The sequence below is a fragment of the Vipera berus genome, assembly GCF_964194415.1.
Source record: "Vipera berus genome assembly, chromosome: 4".
Classification (NCBI taxonomy): domain Eukaryota; kingdom Metazoa; phylum Chordata; class Lepidosauria; order Squamata; family Viperidae; genus Vipera; species Vipera berus.
Window position 1 is genome coordinate 84623684 of NC_138206.1, and position 21363 is coordinate 84645046.

Genomic DNA, 21363 nt, shown 5'->3' on the forward strand with positions numbered 1-21363 from the left:
TCACTCATGCGCTCGTGACCTCCCGTTTAGACTACTGCAACGCTCTCTACATGGGGCTGCCCTTGAGGACCACTCGGAGGCTTCAGCTGGTGCAGAATTTGGCCACGTGAGTTGTGATGGGGGTTTCCCGATACTCCCATGTAACACCTCTACTCCGCGAGCTGCATTGGCTCCCGGTTGCCCTCCGGGTGAGATTCAAGGTGCTGGTGATGACCTATAAAGCCCTAAATGGCTTGGGTCCGGGATATCTGAGGGAACACCTGCTGCCGGCATCAAGCTCCCTTCGTCCAGTGCGCTCCCACAGGGAGGGTCTTCTCAGGGTGCCACCGGTAAGAGATTGCCGGCGGACGACACCCAGGGATAGGGCCTTCTCAGTGGGTGCGCCTGCCCTTTGGAACCAGCTGCCAGTGGAGCTTAGGACTGCCCCCGACCTCCGTTCATTCCGCCGGGACCTGAAAACCTGGCTCTTCGAGCTCTCTGGCCCAGGCTGAGAATTTTAATTTTAGTTTTAATTTTAATTTTAACTGGAGTTTTACTTATGCAGGGATGAATATAATTTTTTAAATCTGTTTTTAACTTTTGTATTTTTGTTTTTAATCACCCTGTAAACCGCCCTGAGTCCTTCGGGAAAGGGCGGTATATAAATGTAATAAAATAAATAAATAAATAAATAAATAAATAAATAAATAAATAAATAAATAAATAAATATACATACAACCACAATACGCTAAAGTTTAATAACTAAACTGATACACTAGGATCACCACATATTTACTTAAAATATTTGATCTTGTTTTTTAAAAGACATTTTGAGCAAAAAATTTCAAGTATAGAGATTTCTATGCATTTTTTTCTTTCCTCCTATGTTCAAACCCTACTCCCCACCTTCTATTGCTTTTAGAACTTAAAGTAGCCACCATTGTTATCAATGGAAAATGTTTCTAGTTGTAGTATGTTTGGGTGTGTGAGTAAATTAATGAAGGAATATAGCACAAATGTCTCTGCATGGAAAATATTGAGGCAGGACATACATCCATGGTCAGTTATCCCCATCTGCCTTGCTCACTTCTACTGATCATGAGACAAAATCAACCTGATATCAATTAGCTTTGACTTGAAATAATTCCTAGTAAGTATAGGAGACATTGATTCTTCCTAGTCTGGTTTCCTCCCCTATGTCTTGTTTTACAATTATAATCATCTTTAGCCAGCACTGTCATTGTCCATATTGTTAAGAAATTATGAGAGGAGCAGTCAAATACATCTTAGATGAGGTAGCATACTGTACATTATTATGTATTCTAGTTCAAGTTGCAGGCACTATGAGAAATTTGTATGTAAGAATCACTAAATTATGGAACTCTGGAATAATCTTACCAACAGAGTATTAGTCTTACTTGTACTGAATTGACTGAAAGTGAGATATTCAGTGACATCTTTTATTTATTTTTAACTTCATAAAAATTCTTCTTCCTTCTTTGTTTTGGTCTTTCTTTTATAGAAGTCATATTTATTCACTACAATAATTTGTAACAGTCATTTTTTTCAAAATTCTCAATGCAGTTAAATTAGATTATTGCATGGATATTAAAGAAAAAATCTGATCTATACAAATAAATGTTATTAACTCTGGTTTTTATATTATTTCAACTCTGAAGAGTATAGATTGAATAATATGGAATACTACAGCAAATACATAATAAAATTCCCGTTTAATATCTGAAAAGATCAAGTTGCTATTTAAATTGAAACAAATTAAGACATAATCCAAAGAATGAATAGTCTACACTAGACAGTCCAAATATATATATTTTTAATTGCTTGTCTGAGCATTATCAGAAATTTTATGCATATAACTTAAAAATTCTGGGCTTGTTTATTCTTGCCTACTTGGTTGATTTGTCTATTTATGAAAATACTTAATTAGGGAGAGTGACAAATGTTGCTTCTTCAATCATTTTTAATGTCCAACTCTTACACCCATACATCATTATCAGGAAGACCATTGCTCTAACTAACCTGCTTTTTGTATTTATATCAATATCTCTGCTTTGCCAAATCTTATTCATGTTAACCATTATAGTGCGGCCTAAGGTTATCCTGCATTTGGTTTCAGGAGTAGAACTGCCATCATGAACAATTTTTGATACAAGGCAGATGAACTAATTAAATTTCCTCTTTGTTGATTTTATACAACTCATGTCCATCTGCAGCTGTTGTCATTATCTTTGTTTTCCTGATGTTAAGACTCAATCCTACTTTTTCACTTTTGTCCTTGATTTTCCAGATCATTTTTTCAAGGTGCTCCTTATTTTCAGCCAATAACATTATATCATTCGTGTACCTCAAATTATTTATGATTCTTCCCCCAATCTTTACTCCAACATCAGGCAATTACAGTTCTAATTTCCACATGATCACTTCAGCATATAGATTGAACAAAAATGGTGATAAAATACATACCTGTCTAACTCTCTTACAGATCCTGAACCAATCTGTGTCACCAGAGAGTGTTCTAATTTTTACCTCCTGATCAGTGTATAGTGATTTGATAAGTCTGATCAAGTGGGTTGTGATACCAAGTTCATGCAAAGTCATTCATAGTTTATTGTGTTCTTCATAGTCAAAAGCTTTGATTATGGTTTGCATGAGAAATCAATGCAATTGTGGAATAGTTGGAGCAGTCTCTGGCATCACCTTTCTTTGCTAATGGGATAAAAACAGATCTTTTTCAGTCTTAAGATCATATCTCTTCCACAGGGCAGTGATAATGTTAACTGGCATTGGTTTTTGTAATTTCACAGGTATTACATCAATACCTGGGGATTTCCAGTTTGGCAATGTCTTCATGGCCCATTCTACTGCTTCTGTCAAGATGTTTGGTTCTTTATTAATTAGGCTATTGTCATTGTCATCCTGATAATAAGTCAAACTTCTATAGAGTCCTTCTGTATATTCTTTCCACATGTTCTTGATCTTCTGCTAGTCACTTAGTACATCCCCATTGTAGTGCTTAATAGATCCTTGCTGTGCTGAAAAGCTGGATCACATCATTTTCACTATGACAAACATGACTTTAGTTTGTCCCTTTCTGTTAGCTTCTTCCAGATGTTGACACTGCTCCTCCCACTCCCTATTTTTGTCTTTCCTGGCTTCATGTTGGAAAATTGCATTAAGCTTTTTAACCCTTATTACCTTTGGCTTTGGCCACCCTTTGCTGGTCAGCTATTTTGATGGTGTCACACTTACTGTATTTGTTCCCTTTGGCTTTTGGCATGACACATGCTTTCCAGCAATTTCCATGATTTTACCTTGGATCTCTCACCACTGTTCATTTGGATTTTTCCCCTCTAGATTCTGTGGTTCAAACCTATTCTTAACTTCTATGGCATACATAGGTGAGATGTTGTTCACATTGAATTTTGGAGGAATAATACCTTTTTTCACTTTGCAGAGTTTGAGCCACTAATAACCTATGGTCTGCACTACAATCAGCACCAGGAAGTATCTTAACAGATGCAACTGAACTTTTCCAGCATTGTTGGCATAAACTGAAGTTTATGTGATTTCAATGTTGTCCATTTGGTGCTATCCATGTGTACAAACATTGTTTGTGTTGAACAAACCATGTGTTCATTATGCTGAGATGATTTCCTGGCAAAAATGCACTAGGCGATTTGGTCAATTCAAATCAGGCTCTAGAATAAATTTAAATTTGTTCCAATGTATTATTACACATTTTAAAGAATTATGTACTAAGGGTATGCCAAATAGTCCATTTAAATGACAACTATAGGCAGGAGTATTTGCCATTTTATGTAAAGCTTATAGTTTTACCCCATATTTTAAATGAAGGACTATAGAAAAATCCCACACCTTTTACTAATAAGATAATGTGTTTAATACATTTTAATATATTTTTATTTTAATATTTTATTGTAATGCATGAAGTGATATTGTAGTGTTGCAACCCACATTGACTAGACATTAGAATAGTGAGCTAACATTTAAATGTAGTATGTTTACAAATTAAATTAAAATTTAAAATTTTCTATCTCATTCATTGAAACTACATTTATTCATCTCCTCCATTGAAACAGAAGGATTTTAGCTAAAACCTGAACAACAACAAAGAGCAAATAGGAAATACAGAGGCAGCAACATCACTGATTTCCAAGCTCTTAAAAAAAACCAGTTACACAATCTTACTATGGTTCAGTCTTAACTAAAGAAAAAGCACCTATGCTGGATAGCTATATTGGCTACTGCCATCACTAATGTACCTTATCTCCATTTGCAAATGACTTAGAAATATTAATTCAGAGTATTTTTAATTTTGGGTTAAAGTAATGCAAAACTGAAGTTTTTTAACATTAGATTATTTCCTGAGGTATAAAAGAAAGGGAAGTCAAAGACTTAAAACAGAATGCAACTTTGACTGAAATTCTAGGAAAGATTATAGAGGTTTCCTCTAGTTTAACTTGATAAAAATATGAACAGTCTTACATGATTTTATACAAAAGTGATTCTATTGTATTCAGTTGGGTTTGGTTTCAAATCAGTGTTTATAGGATCTGATTTATTGCTGACAATGTTTATCAGGACTTATAAGAGATAAGTTGATGTGTACTTGAAAGTAAGATTCCATGCCATGGTTAGTTTCTAATATTTCACTTGCTTTCAACATAATTGAAACATACAATTTTCTCCCCAAAGACTTTTTAATACATGTATCATTTGTAAAGTATTAAAAAGGAAATAAAAATCTAAAGAAAGAAGCAAAATTCAATATCCATAATCAATTAATTTTTCCCTCACAGATTTCCAGCAAACAGACATCTTGCTAAATGGGGAAATAATCTTAATTGAATAAATATAACAGATTTTACACATTTAACCTAAGTGTTGATTTGCTCACACCTTACATTGCCTTCCAATTTGCCTATATAGGGCATTAGTGAAAAACACAGTGCTTGATTATGTGCATCTCTTTAACACGATCTCATACTTCCTTTTAAAAATACTTCACTTAAGAAAACATGAATTATAAATTTCAAAAAGAATTTGAATGCATGTAAAGGCAGAAGGAGATCTGGGCAGCTTTTTGTTCCTTTAAAAAAGAAATAAGACTAACATATTGATAGCTTTACCTTCCCTACTACACACATACACACACACACACACACACACACACACATGGGGGGGAAAGAGTGTTAAGCAATATGAGATGGTAGTTTTCCATTGCACGTGGAATAGCACAAGTTAGTGCTTATGCAGCATGTATAAAAATATATCCTATTGTTTCCTGAACCTCCTACCATTTAGCTTTTATTGTATGATCCTATTTCTACTGAAAGGGGAAAACTTTCCATTTTTCTGCATCACATATCTTTTCATTCCTGTTTTCCTTTTTAATCTTTTTTTGTCTATCTTTTTCTGCCCTAGCCCCATTTCTAATACACGCTTTTCTAGATGTACAATATGTGGATGATTGCATCAGTGAAGCCAGGATAGTCAATTATGAACTGAGCCTAAACCATACAGATAAGCTCTTTGTCTGGGCTGTCACTGAGAAAGAAATGCTTGAGTATTTTGTATTTGAGTGGCCAAATACTGTATCTTAGGTTATCTTTGAGTTGATGAATATTCCATGAATTATCCAGTGTGTTATTCATTTTCTCTGTCTCTTAGCCCTGAACATACTCACGATTCTAAACTTTAGACTAAGGTGTAAATCTACCTTCCTAGCCTCTTCTTTCTGAAAAGAACTTATCTTTTTCCTCAAGCACTGGGATAGGATGAGATTGACAAAGGACTTACTGAAGACTGCATGTGAAAGTTTAATTTTGGTGCCAGGTTTTAATGTTTGTGGTTTTAATAGATATACGTATGTATTAATGGTATATCAATATTCTTTTAACTGCTCTTTGGGAGCTGCCCAGAGTTCAATGTAAGATGCGCAGCTACATAAATATTTTAAATAAATAAATATAGAATGCTGCCAATAATAATTTTTGTTCTGATACATGATTTTCCAACTAGATTTAGTTGTAGACAAAGTTACATGTCCAGGACTGCATTTCCAATCATGACAGCACATCACCCAGAATGTGTTCCTCCATTTCAAAAATCTTCTTCATGAATTGTATCCTTTAAAAAATCTTCATATGAATAAATAGGCCATAAGGCATTACTCCAAAGTCATGTGTCTTTCCATTTCTGCCACTTAGTCACAGAGCATGGAGATCTCTGGAGAAAACCTGCATAGAGACATCAATAGACATCCTATGGCTGATAATTAGTTGAATGCAGGAATAGCATTCTTCCACTCATAATACATGAAAAGGACTTCACTGGCAATTCATTTTAATTTAACTTCTCAAAATTAGATGTTGTGCCAAAATAAAACTTAAGTTTAAAACTTTTCAGGAGAGTCAGAAAAGATAACTAACTAAATAACTAGAAGGTTAAATAAAGATAAGGGCATGGAGGAGCAGAGTTTTTGTAAGAGGCCAAGAAATAAGAAATTGTAAGAAATTTTCTTTTAAAATTTAGTAAGGCAGAAGAAGGAGCTGGTGCTTAATCAGGAAGTACATAAGTGTTTGTGTCTATGTATAAGGTTTTGCTGTTTCTAGAATATGGTTGTTGCTGCTAGGTTGATATGACATTCCCCAAATCCAAAAAGAAGTTGGAAAATAATTTGTGATTACATTCAACGTAAGACAAGGAACAAAATGCAAAGCATAATTTACCTGCTCTTAGCTACTTCAGCTGTTAGAGAGAAACAAAAGAATTTCATCTCTTCTTCACTTAGAACCAAAAAGAAATAAAATAAATTCCTTATATTTCCCAATCCTCCCTGTACATATATTTCTATTCAAGTATATTTCATTTGACTGCTAATAATAAATTCCAAACCATTCCTATAAAGAGGAGCTGCAAAGTCATCAAGCTACCTGCCAGGGCAGCTAATGCCCCTAGACTAGTGCAGAGTGCTCCAGTAAGAGAGTTTTTACCCTTAGGAAACAGTCACAGTGCTGCAATTCAATAGTACTCTAGGACTAGGTCACCTTTAAGAGAATCAGCTCCATAGAGTGCCCAGATGTTGACTGGATGCTGCCAACATCATTCCTGGAAGGTGGAGGAAAGAAAAAATTCTGGGATTTAAAAACCAAGATCGATTGCTGATTTATGGTGCAAAAAATAAGATAAGCACATACCTGTTAGGAATGAAGAAATCGCAATGGATGTTAATACACAGTTTATTAGGGACATGGAAAGAAATCACAGATGATAAAGTTTATTAGAAAGAGCAAGTTTATAACTATTTGCAGACTCATTATGTAAGGAAAGGAAAATTTATCAGTTTTTTTTTTCTTTTCAGGATCCAGCCATGGCGGATTTTTTTTTATGTTTAATGTACTTATTTGATGTTTGGATCATTTTTTTTCTTATCCCTTTTTGTCCACATTTTTTGTTGTTGATATTACTGTTGAACTATGTTTTATTCTGTTTTTTTTCCTGTTTTGTATTTTATTCCATTGATAAAATATAATAACTATATATTGAAAAAAAGAAAGAAAGAGCAAGAGCAGGTAGCCTAGTCCGTGAACTAAGAACTTCAGCGGGACTTACAAGATGCCCTGGATTGCTCGGAGTCAGCACAGCAGGCCAGGGTTAGCCAGGCCGGTCTCTTCTGCCCCGCACCCAGTTCCTCCCCACCCGCGCCCCGGCGGGAGCGAGAGGTACAGGCCCTCTTCCACTCTTAAGCCTTAGGAACAGTTTCACCTGTGGCTTGTGTTCCCCACGGCCGCAGCTTGCTTAACGCCGGCTTCGCTCTCCAGCGCCCACAGATTGGCTTCGTTGGCAGCTGCCGCCTCAGTGGAGGCGGCAAAGCGGCGCTGGCGAGGGCCCGTGCGGCCGTGTAAGGCTGGTGGTGATTCCCGCTTGAGAGGAAAGAGAGACGGAGGTGGGCGCAATCGGAACAAAGCGTCCGGGCGAAAGGGCTCGTGGGTGCCTCCGTGGCAACCCATGGATGCCGTCACCGGCCGGCAGAACTCTCCTTGGGGGAGAAGGAGGAGGAGGAGGAGGAACCCCTCGGAGCCGCGCGGCTGCATCTCGCCGGTGCCTGGAACAGCAGATCTGAGCCGCGGCGCGGCAGGCGGCCGGGTGGGGTCCTTTTCGAGCAGGCGCGCGCGCGCGCGGGGAAAAGGGGGAGGAGAAGCCTTCCTCAGCTTCTCCTCAGGAACTTCGCAGCGCTACCGGCAGGGGGGACGTGTCGAAGGAGGGGAAAGGGGACGCTCGCCTCCGCCTCTTCCTCAGCGGCTCTCGGGCAGCCGGAACCGCACGCGGCGGCGGCGGCTGCGACAAGGGAGCCCGGAGCGGAGGGATGTGGGGCTTTGGGGGAGGCAGGCTCTTCGGCTTCTTCTCCGCTCCCGTCCTGGTGGCCGTGGTCTGTTGCGCCCAGAGGTAGGAGCAGCGGCTTGCGGGGAGGAGGGAGGGGACGCGGCAAGGAAGGCTGCGCCTCGATGAGGAAAAGAACTGACCAGAGCTTTCCTACAACCTCTGTCCCTTCCTCACTCCTCCTGCTTCGCTGTCTCCGTCTCCTTTCGACTTATTTTTCCTCGCTTTTTGTTGTCCCGGCCGGCCCATCCCATTACTTCACTTTCCTTATCCCTCTGCCATCTCTTCCGACTTCTCTGATGCCCTCGCTCATGTCCGCCTCTCCTGCCTCCCTGCCTGCTTTCCCTCAAACTCCTTCTTCCACAGTGTGAACGATCCTGGGAACATGTCCTTCGTGAAAGAAACTGTGGATAAATTGTTGAAAGGCTACGACATTCGCCTCAGACCGGATTTTGGAGGTGAGAGGCCCTGGTGAGGCTCCCCTAACCCTCCCTTAGGCGTTCTGGGTGTGAGTTAAATGGGTTGGGAGGTGGTGGGGGTTCTGCCAAGGAAGACAAAATCCCCCCAACCCCTGGGCGCCAGGCAACTGTATGTCAAAATGACGCCTCCGTCTGTTTCTTCATTAAGGCCCCCCAGTGAATGTTGGGATGAACATAGATATTGCCAGTATCGACAAGGTCTCTGAAGTCAACATGGTGAGTAGACCTCTATTTCCACCTGAAAATGGGAGTGTTGCCTCAAATGGATGGATTTTTATCAGATTTTGAATGTTGTCTTGGTAGCTTGTGGTATGCTTTTTATTATTTGTGGGGGCTGAAACAGATTGAACAAGGGGCCCTTTTCATAGAGAGATAAAGAGCTTTTAGCAAAACACCTCCACTGTATCTCCTTCAGTGGCTGGAAAGTTTGTGCATGGGTTTAAAGCAAACCAGGTCAACAGATAACCTGAGGTTTATTGGTCCCTTGACTGCAATCTAGTGTACTATTCCCTTGATAGTTTTAGATGCTGCATTTCCTGTGTTGAGACAGACCTTTTCTTGATTTGGGAAGTTATAATGCAGCAAAATCAAGTGACTGGCTTAGGTGTGCCATATGCAGTTAGCTTTTGGATGGCAGCAGAGTGGACTGCATGCTGAATCTACTGAAGGGAATATAGCCAGTTTTTAGAGTGCTGTCTCAGGTGCTGAAAAGGAACTTCAGTTGCCTAGATGCATCTGTCGTTTGCACTGTTAGTTGGGCTTGCAGATGTCATTACAGAGTTCTAGTGCTTGTATTGATGTGAAAGCTTTGCATAAAAAGCCACTCTCCCTTCTAATGAAGATTGCTAGCATAACTTGGTTAGCAGTTTAATTGTACTTCACTTTTATTTTGTTATGCACCTAAGCATATACACGTCTACTTCAAACCAAGTTGCAGTGATTTCAATAGGTCTTTAGCATTGGATAAGTTTTTTATCATTTATTTGAAACAAAAAATGTATTATAAGTTTTATTTTACTAACAAGGAACAATTTCCTCTGTGTCTCTGTGTAAGAGAAAATGGGATATGCATTAAAAACAATCTTAATTGCACTGTACACCCTTAAGGTACAACTTTAAATTGTTAATAGTGAGTCTAAACTGGTTTAGAAAATAATATCACAATACATTTTACTTTGTTTACTTTGTTTAATTCTTACTTTATATACTCATTATATAAAATAAACTTCCCAGGACTGGAAATAATATAAGTAAAAATAAATGTTCTCTCTCCTTTACATGCACAATTTTCAAAAATAAATAGAATATTCAGAAATTTAAAATTCTTCAAGAAACATAATGCACAGTCTGTTATAAAACTGGATTAAATTATTTTTTCTATTACTTAACATTTATATAAATAATATTTATAGTATTTGTTGTTGATAGACTCTGTGCTCCAAAAGTATACATTACATTTCAAAATTTGTCTGAAAACTTATAAAGGTATATTTTTTGGAAAGGAAACATGCTAAACATATCAGCCCATTATTGGTTATTAAGTAAAGCAAGGCAGGTGATTGATGTACTATATGTATTTTTTAAGACCTTAAATGATTTATGACCTTAAGAGTCTGAAGTTTAATAACAAAGTTTAAATTTCTGTGTCTCCATGATTCTTAATGACCCATTACATGTGAATTAAAATAAGGCAGTTTTTTTCTTATTTAACTAACAGTGATTTTTAATAAGAGATGAAGCCATTGTTTTTCTGCCTGGAAAAGAAAACTACTTGTATTTTTTTCTTTCTCAGTGAAGTTGCTAATCCTTAACCAAATTTATTTTAGAGTAGGGATCCTTTTAGATGGGATGGGATAAGCACTAGGAGTCAGAATCACTTAATTGTTCTTCCTGTCCCTCTAGTCATTATTCCTCTGCAAGAACTGCCTATGCCACTAATTTTAATGGAGTTATTTCTACTTAAATATGTATAAACAACAACCTAAAGTTCTAATAACTTGCCTATTTTATTTTATTCTGCAAAAAACATTAGTGTATATCTTAAGTTATATTTATTTAAAATATTGAGAAAGCACATATTGAAATAATCCAGTTCAGTGATATTGAAGTACATAAAACATTTTGCTACAATTCAGTTTTTTTAAAAAAAATTTTATACTTTTAACTGCTTTCATAGCAGAGAATAACACTATCTTAGCACACATTTTACTACCGTATATACTTGAGTATAAGCCGACTCGAGTATAAGCCGAGACCCCCAATTTCACCCCCAAAAAGTTGTTGACTCGAGTATAAGCCGATCCGCCGTTCTGCATGCCTCGGAGGCTGGATCCGCGCTCTGCAAGCCTCTGGGATCCTGGGAGGCCTAATGCAAGCACCAGCCCGCCTGCCTCAGGTCTCCCCCACCCCCAGATACTGGGCTTCAGCACAGCTGGCTGTCTTGCCAAAGAGAAACATCTGGGAAGGAAAACCCTGTCTTACCTCTTTCCCAATTCTGCCTCTGCCCTTCCTCCTACCAAGGTGTTCTGGGACTAGTTCCCTAGCCTTTTGGAGCTTTTGGTGTTCGCCCATCAGCTGTCTACGGGGAGGCAACAAAGCTGCCTCTCTAGGCTTTGAGAAAAGGCCCCTTGCACAAAAGGCAGCTTCAGGACGAGCTTCCAAAAACCCTTTCCTTCCTTAACGCCCTCCCCACCTTCCCCCAGAAAGCCATATTTCTTTTTTTTTATTGAAAATTTTTATTGAAGTTACAATATTATCCCCTCCCCAACCCACCCCAGAACCCCTCCCCCTCCCCCATATTTCTTCAATAACAAAAACATAAAAAGCTGGTTGGGATGTACTCGCTGATTTCCCCCCCCCCTTTTTTAGATGCTAAAACTAAACTCTCCCTCTGCCTTCCAACCAATATCCCTTTTTAAAATCTTACCTTGGCTCCAGATGGAAGAGTAGAGGAACTAAGCTAGTAAGGAGAGAATTTTTTTCTGCAACTTTTTACTCCTGAAGTAGTAGTAGTAGTAATAGTAGTAGTAGGAATAATAATAATAAATCCCTAAAAGTTGTGCCAGAAAATGGAGGACGCTGGGTCTTTGCAAGTTTTAGCTGTCTGTCAGACTGCCTGAAAAGGGCGGCCTTCAGGCAGCCAGGCGGACAGCTAAAGCTTGCAAAGACCCAGCGTCCTCCATTTTCTGGCATAACCTTCGGAGATTACTTTAAAAAAAAACAACAAAAAAAACCTTCAGAGGAAAAACAGCTGCAGAAACATTTTGTCTCCTTGCTGGCTTGGTTCATCTACTCTTCAGCCAGGAGGGAGTCCAAGGCCTAGAGAAGGAGAGCTTTGCAGCATCCCTATGGACAGCTGATGGGCAGACAGCTGAAAGAAGCAGGCAGGCAGGGCGCGGAGGAACGGAGACCTGCAGGTCTCGGACTGCGGTGGCTTGGGAGAGGTGCGCGCGATCCCGGAAGCACCAAAGCCTCGGCCGCGCACAAGTCCTCGGTAAGTTTTTTTGTTGACTGGAGTATAAGCCGAAGTGGAATTTTTCAGCCCAAAAAGTGGGCTGAAAAATTCGGCTTATACTCAAGTATATACGGTACTTTGTATTTATTATGATAATGTAACTCAGAAGTAAAAAAAAGGGAAAGAAAATAGTTAATAGTAGAAGTACTTAGATTTTCCTAACAACAACAAATCTTTCATGAAAAAGCTTTCCCAAAAGCCTTTACCACCTAGGTTCTGGTGATAGCTAGAAAAAGAATTAAAGCCTGCTGTGGAATTAGGTAAAAATTGATGTGTAGCAAAGTTAAATGTGATCTTCTGCTACTGACTCTTGTCTAAGTGGCACCAACCCTCTGATTAGCCTTATGAGATTTTGTGTCTCCTTTTCTTAGTCCCATTAGCAAATTTAAAAGGTGTTTTTTTTTTTAAAAAAATCTAAATATAATACAATGAAACAGAAGATGAAAATACTGTACATTGTCACTCTATGGATAAATATACAGCTTTCATTAGATCAAGTTTCATTCTCTCTTGGCTTCCGGTGGCTGCGCGGCGCCGGAGACAGCCTTCCCGGGCTGCCCGCGGCTCAGCTGAGTGATTTTCGCCCGAAACAGCGCCGATCAGCTGTTCGGGCGAAATTGAAGCCCCCTCCTCGGGAGAAGAGGAGGGGGTGAGGTCCCAGGTAGGGGTAGAGTTCTCCGAGGCCGCCTGAGCTTTGAGCTTGGGCGGCTGAAGGATTGAACTCCCCCGAAGCCTGGGTTGCTCCCAGCTGGCCGTCGTCTCTGCTCCGAACTTCCTGGAGCAGAGCCAGGCGTCTGCGAACCATCCCTGCCTGAAGAAAGGACTATGATTTAAAGGAGCAGGCAGAGCGGTACAAGAGGAAAAGGTGAAGAGATGAAGAGGATTATTTTATTTTACTCTCAAGCTTGATGGACTATGCTTAAAACTTAAAGTGAAAGTGCGTCACAATTGTAAGTAAAAGATGGCGGCTAAACCTCCCCCTAGAACTTTTCGGAGTGCTGGAAATTCTCCGGTGCAACAACAATCATTACTGCAGGCGTTGCATTCTCCTGATGTATTGACATCGAAGGATCTTGAAAAACATACCCAGTTAATTTTGGAGTCAATGGGTGCTAAATTCGCACAGATGGAGGAGAAATTGGAGAAATTGGAGCAGAGAATGGAAGAAAGGATGGAGCAGAAACTTAGAGAGATGAAGGTAGACATTTTGTCCTCAGTGCATAAAGTAGCTAAATGTGTGGAGGTGCTGGATGATCAAGTGGAAGACTTGACTCAAAAGAATGCTATATTAGAAGCAAAAGTATTGGAAATTGAAGATTTAAAAGACAAAATGGATAGCGAACAGAGTTTGGCTCAATTTTACCAGATGCAGTTTGCTGTTAGAATTAGAGGCCTAAAAGAGAATATTAAGGAAGATTTAAAGCAGCTGGTTTCTGAGGCTTTCGAGGGGGTATTGAACCATCCAGCATCTGAAATAAAACAAGGCATGGACAAAGTGTTTCGTGTGAATTCCTGGATTGCTAAGCAGAGAAAGTTGCCTAGAGATGTGGTGGTTTATTTTGTAAAAAGGGAAATTAGAGATGAAGTTATACAAGCTGCCTATGATACTAAAGTTGTGATTGCTGGTCAAGAAGTTTTGGTTCTAAAAGAAATTCCTCCAAAGATTTTAAAGAGAAGGAAGGACTTTATATTTCTTGTGCAAGAGCTCAAGCAAAGAGATATAAGGTTCAGATGGGAGATCCCAGTTGGGTTGAGCTTCATGTATGATGGCAAAAGGTACTGTTTGGGTACTGTAAAGCAAGCGCATGATTTTTACAACGATGTTTTAAAAGCAACCCCATCAACACTTCTGGAAGCTGCAGAGGGATCTGGAGAAGGAGAACATCAAGAGGATGAAGATGGACAGATAGACGAGAAGGGTACAGGAGGAGATCAAGCTGCAACTCTTTTGGATGATCCTAGAGAACAGAGGGTGACGCGTGCTGCCTTAAAACGCTCAAAAAAGATTAAAAAATAAGACCAGTAGAAATCTATGGAACTTCCGCAATATACTTATAGTCAAGTGGTAGCTGTGTTTTTAAGAGTTTTGGGATGATATCTATGGTAACAGAATGTTTAATTTGGAATTAATGGACAATTTACTACAGAGGAAGAGGAAAAAAATTTTGTGGGTTAATGCGGGTTAATTTGTGTAAGAACTATCTATTATAGCCTATTTTGGCTAGAGAGGTTAATAGGGATAGGTGCTTGTGATGTGTAAGTGAGAATATGCCTAGGTAATAGTGAATTGTGGAAGAACATAGATGGGAATGATGCTAGTTTTCTTTTATTTTAGTTCTTTATACATATTTAGTATTGTTAAGGATTGGTTTACTCTATATAAGCTAGAGAGTGATGGATTTTAGAGTTTATAATTGTTAGTATATGATTGTTTATGATTGCTTTTTAGATATATACCTTGTATTTTGCTCTGGGAAGTCGGGGGGGGGAGGGGGGGAGGAGGGGAAGTAGAGGGGTGGGAGGCAGGGGAGGGAGGAGGGAGAGGGGGAGGGGGGGAGATAGGGGTGAGGTAGGGAGGGGAGGAGGGAGGGAGGGGGAAGGGGGGTTTTTCAAAGGAAAATTGTACTTTAAAACTTTTCAATAAAAAAAAAAAAAAAAAGTTTCATTCTCTCTTAAGATATTTGATCCTTGATTCAAAGTTGTTTGCAAATTTACTGGCAAAGGAAAGACTAAGAATACATTATAACCAGCTCTGGCTAGTACACCAGCTGTGTTTCCTTTTAAAATGTATTATTTTGATTGGCTGCAATCAGTTATGTATTAGCCATGTCCAGATTCAGCATGGAGGGACTGGCCCTGTAAAGGTAGCCTGACCTGAAATGTTAGAGGATCAAAAACAATGTAGCTTGAGTATTCTCTGAGGATGGCTGATAAAACGCATTTATTGCATACCACATAATCACTTACAATATATTAAGTGGGGTGGGGTTGGCTATCCTTTAGAATATTGTTTCTTACTTTAAAACACTTTTGTAAACTTATATAGCTTAAAGATTATAAGTTTCCTATTAGAGATCCTGATACAGTGTTGTCCATTGTGGGTTGTCAGGGTAAGTCAAATGGATAGAACTTTTCAACTGATATACCAATATTATGGAATATCTTCTTTTAAAAATGTGTCTGTTCTCTCATATATGTTCTGTTGCTGACTGACATGTACTGTATGACTATGTATGTATATTTGAGGGGAGCAGATGGTTTAAGTTTTTTCCCCCACTGCTTCTTTGGAAAATGTATGTTCTGTTTTTTCTCTTACTTGCTCTAGAGTGCTTATTCTTGATAGTTAGCATGCTGATTGAAGTGCCTGGGAATTTCAGTGGAAGACCATATCATGTCTATTCTTGGTTTACAAAGTTACACAATAAGAGCATTAAAAGAACTATGCTGAATCAGATTAAAGACCCTGAATGTTTCTAGCATGTTTCTGTTCCACCATGACCAACAAGATACCAATGTGCCAACAGAACCTGAATGAAATAGCACATTTTCACTCATGTTTTCTGAAAGTGGTATCAAAATGATGGGGTCTGTTTCTGGAAGCAATATGTAAGTGTTCTGAATAGCAACTATTCATAGCCTTATATTTTGTAAAGTTGCTTAAACCCAAATATGCCTATGTTAGTTTATATGATTTAGATTCTCTAACTTAAAGGCTACCTTGCAAGCCAACATGCTGTTGCTGTCATTCCACCAACTAGGAGGTATATATGGTGTACTGCCATAAATTGTTGCCTGGTATACTTTCCTAACTTGTCCCTAGAATATTTCCTATTGGATCATGAAATTTGTACTGAAACTTAGAATAAATATTTATTATATTGGCATTCTACCTTTTTTCAGGAGATCAGGGTAACATATAAGGGTAGCTTTCAAGTTTAGCCCTACAATTTTGGCTTGTGAGGTAAGATGTACTATGAGTCACCCAAAGAGTTTACATGGATGAGATCTTCTCAAGACTAGTCTTTGTCAGATGACTACTGTTCAATCACATTCGTTCATCAGAGATTCCTTGAATTTTGTAGGCACCTAATTCATTAAACTAGGCCACATAATAAATGGAAAATTTAAAATAAGCATCTAAAATAATGAATACAAACATGGTACAAGCACAGAGCGTATACTCTAACTAGTCTTCCATCAGCTTAATTGGTCTCTTGACAGCTAAAAATACTGATTGAAATTTCCAGTGCAAATGGATGTCTGCTTTATGTTAAGTAATTAAATTTATTGGCTCACTTCTCGGCCTAAAGTGATGGTCATATGACTATATTCAGAGCTTTTGAAGTGGTCAATTTAATATAGATCTGGAGAAATATTTGGAAAAATGAAGCAACATTTTCTTAAAATGTAGCCAAGAAAACACTAGCATAATTTTTAGCCTTTGAGCACAATTTGTAAGCTATGATGAGTGAAGTATGTGCCATTTGACAGAAATTGATGCCAGAGTTTTCAAGCTGTTTTAAAATTTGATTTTCCAAAAGTGCCAGTAATATTAGTGCTTTGCTGCAAAATATAGTAAAATTTGCAAAGAAAAATTTGCCCTTGCTAAATTTATATAAAATGTTGAGAGGAAGAAAAGCAGTATTTGTAAAGAGTAATTACTGTATTTCTGTGAAAACAAGACCAGGTCTTGTACAAACACACACACACACACACACACACACACACCAAAGGACCCATTAGGGCTTATTTTCAGGGAATGTCCTTTTTTCAGTGGCTGCCCACCCACTCCATCCCTGTCTGGTTGTTCACAGTTGCAACTGCTGCACTTGTCCGTGCTGCTCTCCTCCTTGCCTGAAGGCATGTTCCGCCAGCAGTGCTCTTGACTCCCAAAACCCTGTATGACATTGCGGCCTCAGGCAAGCAGATGGGGGAGGGAGCGGGCAGGCAGCTTCAGCAGTTGTGTGGCAGATGGAAGGAGGTGGCAGGGGAGGCATGTGCTGCCCGGTCCTTTGGCTGCCTCCGCCTATCCACACTGCTCTCCTCCTCGCCTGAAGGCACATTCTTCCAACACTGCCCTTGCCTCCTGAGCGACTGCCTTGGGAAGCCCTGTAAGCCATTGTAGCCATGGGGAAGCAGATGGTGGGAGGGAATGGGCAAGTGGCTTTGGAGGGTATGTGGCAGGCAGAGGGAGGCAACACTGGAGGCTTGCATCACCCAGTCATTGCATAAGCCACAGGAGAGTTGGTGGAGGAGAAGGAGGCAATGGCTGCCACCGGGCAGGTGATCTGCAGGGTGAAACAGGGGCAGCTGGGACCAAAGAAAGCTCCTCCAACAGGGGACATGGCTGTTGTGCAACAGCAGTGGAGCCTTTCACCATCACTCCCCCCGGACTCTGAAATGGCAGAGGGGACTGGGTAAGGAGACTGAGACTTCCCTGCCTATCCTCCATAGTATGGCAGGCTGGGTCAGAAGGGGAGTGAAAGGGTAGAGGTGGGCAAGCAGCCGGGTCATTGAACAGGAGGTCACTGAGAAGGGAGTGGTCTGGATGCGGGGGCCCTGAGATAAGCGGGTGCGGGGTATGTGGGGCAGCTCCACTCTCCCTACCTGCCTTGCCTCAATCCATGGTGATGGCACTGGTGCAACATGTGCTCTCCTGCCCCATTATGGCAGCAAGCACCAGTCATGGGACGGAGTGGGCGGGGTCTTAACTAGGGCTTATTTTGGAGGTAGGGTTATATTAGGTGCATGCCAGAAAATCAGGCTAGGGCTTAATTCCTGGGTGGATCTTATTTTCAGGGAAACATGGTATGACTTTTATATATGCAATGTAGCTGATGATTGGTGGTTAAATGGAATTACCGGTATACATCTTTTTCATAAAACCAATATAGCTAATATAGCTTACAAGAGATTCTCGTACAACTGCTGTAAACTAGAGATGGATGACATGGCTAAAGCTTTGTGATTGTGATCCTAATCAAAAGGTTCACTTTGATTTGAAATCAGACCAATAGACATCAAATCCAGTATTCTTTCTTGCTCTTTCCTTCATTACTTTGCATACAGCAAAAGTGGAAAGATTTAAACTCTTTTTGATGCAACTACTGCAACATTATCATTCACAGCATACTGAAGCTATAAATAAATAGATCAGGGACAGAGATTCAAGGAAACTCAGAGTTGGAAAACAGTTTGTTCATATAAATAAGAAATAAGAATAAATAAAATAAATTCAAGAAGAAACTAGCATGGCTACACAAAGATCTCTCTGACAAACTGAAAGGCAAAAAGGACAAATACAAAAAATGGAAAGAGGGGCACATCATTAAGGCCGAATATCAACAGACAGAAAATGCAAAGATGAAGTCAGGAAAGCAAAGGATCAGAACAAACAAAGACTTGCAACAGAAATCAAGGATAATAAAAAAAAGTTTATTCCAATATATTAACAAGAAAAAAGTCAGGAAACTGTAGGCCCACTAAAGAGAGAAGATGGCAAGGAAGTAACAGGCAACAGGGAGAAAGCAGAGCTGCTTAACTCATACTTTGAATCAGTTTTCAAACAAAAAGAAAATATAGCCTAACATACAAAAAAAACCACTGCAAAAGACATGCTAGAAACAAAAAATTAAAATAAGCAAGAGAACACCTCTCTGACCTTGACAAATATAAATCACCGGGACCCGACAGATTACATCCCAGAGTTCTGAAAGAGCTGGCAGATGTTATCTTAGAACCAATGCACCACATCTTTCATAAATCCAGGAGCATCGGGGAAATACTTGAGGATTGGAAAAGGGCTGATGTGGTTCCCATCTTCAAGAAAGGAAAAAAGAAAACATAGATCCAGGACACAACAGACCATCAGTTTAACATCAATACCTGGGAAGATCCTAGAAAAGATAATAAAAAACAGATCTGCGAACAACTAGAAGCAAACAAAGTCATAACCAGTAGCCAGCATGGGTTTGTTAAAAACAGATCATCCCAAACCAATCTTATTTCATTCTTTGATAAAGTGACTAAACTAGTAGACCAGCGAAATGCTATGGACAGAGTATACAACCTACTTTAGACCACAACATCACCACCAGATGGATATATAGCTGGCTGACAAACCGTACTCAATGAGTAATCCTCAATGCCATTACATCCACATGGAGAGAAGTAAGCAGTGGGATACCACAAGCTTCCATCTTAGGCCCAGTGTTCTTCAATATCGTCATCAATGACTTAGATGAGGGAATTGAAGGGGAACTCATCAAATTTTCAGACAACACCAAACTGACAGGAGTAATCAACACTCCAGAAGACAAACTCAGGATCCAAAAAGATCTAGACAAACTTGAACAATGGACCCAATCCAACAAAATGAGTTTCAGTGTGGAGAAAAGCAAACTTTTGCATTTAGGCAGGAAAAATCAAAGTTGCAAGTACAGATTGGGTGAGATCTGGCTTAAAAACAGTAACTGTGAGAGGGACCTTGGAGTCCTAGTGGACGATCACTTGAGTATGAGCCCGCAATGTGTAGCAGCAACCAGAAAAGCTAATACAACCCTGGGTTGTATAAACAGAGACATAGAATCAAAATCATGTAAGATATTAGTACTGCTTTATAAAACCCTAGTAAGACCACACCTGGAATACAGCAGCCAATTTTGGTCACAATATCACAAAAAAGATGTTGAGAGTTTGGAAAAAATTCAGAGAAGAGCAATTAAGATGATCAAAGGCCTGAAGACTAAAACATATGAAGAATGGCTGCAGGACATGGATTTGGCTGGTCTAAAGAAAAAAAGAAATAGGGGTGACATGATAACAATATTCCAGTATTTGAGGGGCTGCCACAATGAAGAGGAGGTCACTTCAGTGGTGGGATTCAAATATGTGAACAACCAGTTCTCTGTGTGGATGCTGCTTCCGGAAGTCCATTCTGGGCCTGAGCAACAAAAAAAATTAGCTACTAGTTCTGCCAAAGTGGTGCGAACTGGCTGAATCCCAACACTGGGTCACTTTGTTCACCAGAGGGAAGAATGAGAAACAGTGATTGGAAATTGATCAAAGAGAGAAGCAACCTGGAATTAAGGAGAAACTTCCTGACAGTGAGGACAATCAACCAGTGGAACAGCTTGCCTCCAGAAATCGTGGGTGCTCAATCACTGGAGATTTTTAAGAAGGAACTAGACAATCACCTGTCTGAGATGATATAGGTTCTCCTGGTTGACCAGGTGGCTGGACTAGAAGACCTCCAAGGTCCCTTCCTACTCTACTCTACTCCACTCTACTCCACTCTATTCTGTTTTTCCCTGCTTGGGTAAATAAAATCTGTTCCAAATTACTCTATTCAGTGCCATGGATTGTGGTTTCATTTGAACTGTTACGTATACTACAGCAACAATTTATGTGATTGTACCATCTACTGAATGTCAAAATGAATTAGTGAATTCAGGTTTATTTTGGAACTAGTAAAATACCTTTTGCACTAATGGCTGGGGAAGGACAATTTTTGAAATGGCTCACTTGACTCATATTTGGAAGTGAGGATAATCTGGCTGTGATATCTGTCACCCTATTGATCACCACAGTTGATTTGACTGATCTGGCTGGCTAAGAGAATGATCTCTTCCTCTTATGTCACTTTTTTTCATTCCTCCTGAAACTGTGTACTCAGCAAAAGAGGACCACCATTTCAGAGAGAAAGACTGCATTGATCTTCAGTCAAGAGTATACAACTTGGGTTTGATTTCTTATAACTCCATGGATGTCTATGAAATTTTTCTTGGCAACAATATGGAAATGATTTATTACAGTCTTTTCAAGTTTCCACACACTTCCCTCCAAGGTACAAGTTGCCTTTGAAGTTATGACCAACATGAAAAAGGGAACTTATGACCCAGATCCAAAGTTCCAATGGTTGCCCTGCCCCTCTGTGCTGACATACTTCACTTTGCTGATCAGCAACT

General features: G+C 39.5%; 1 protein-coding gene across 2 annotated transcripts in view; it reads left to right on the forward strand.

The window, feature by feature from the left end:
* Positions 1-21363, forward strand: part of GABRB3 (gamma-aminobutyric acid type A receptor subunit beta3) — a gene marked incomplete at its 3' end in the record, with an annotated part of 329767 nt that overhangs the window by 141390 nt on the left and 167014 nt on the right. The window contains exons 1-3 of one of the 2 annotated variants that reach the window (XM_081326817.1): positions 8331-8470; positions 8771-8862; positions 9032-9099. In XM_081326817.1, coding sequence (XP_081182943.1) covers positions 8391-8470; positions 8771-8862; positions 9032-9099 — 240 coding nt within the window. In that variant the 5' untranslated portion in view covers positions 8331-8390. Of the gene's footprint in view, positions 1-8330; positions 8471-8770; positions 8863-9031; positions 9100-21363 lie in introns of those variants that run through there. The other variant, XM_081326818.1, reaches the window with a different exon arrangement.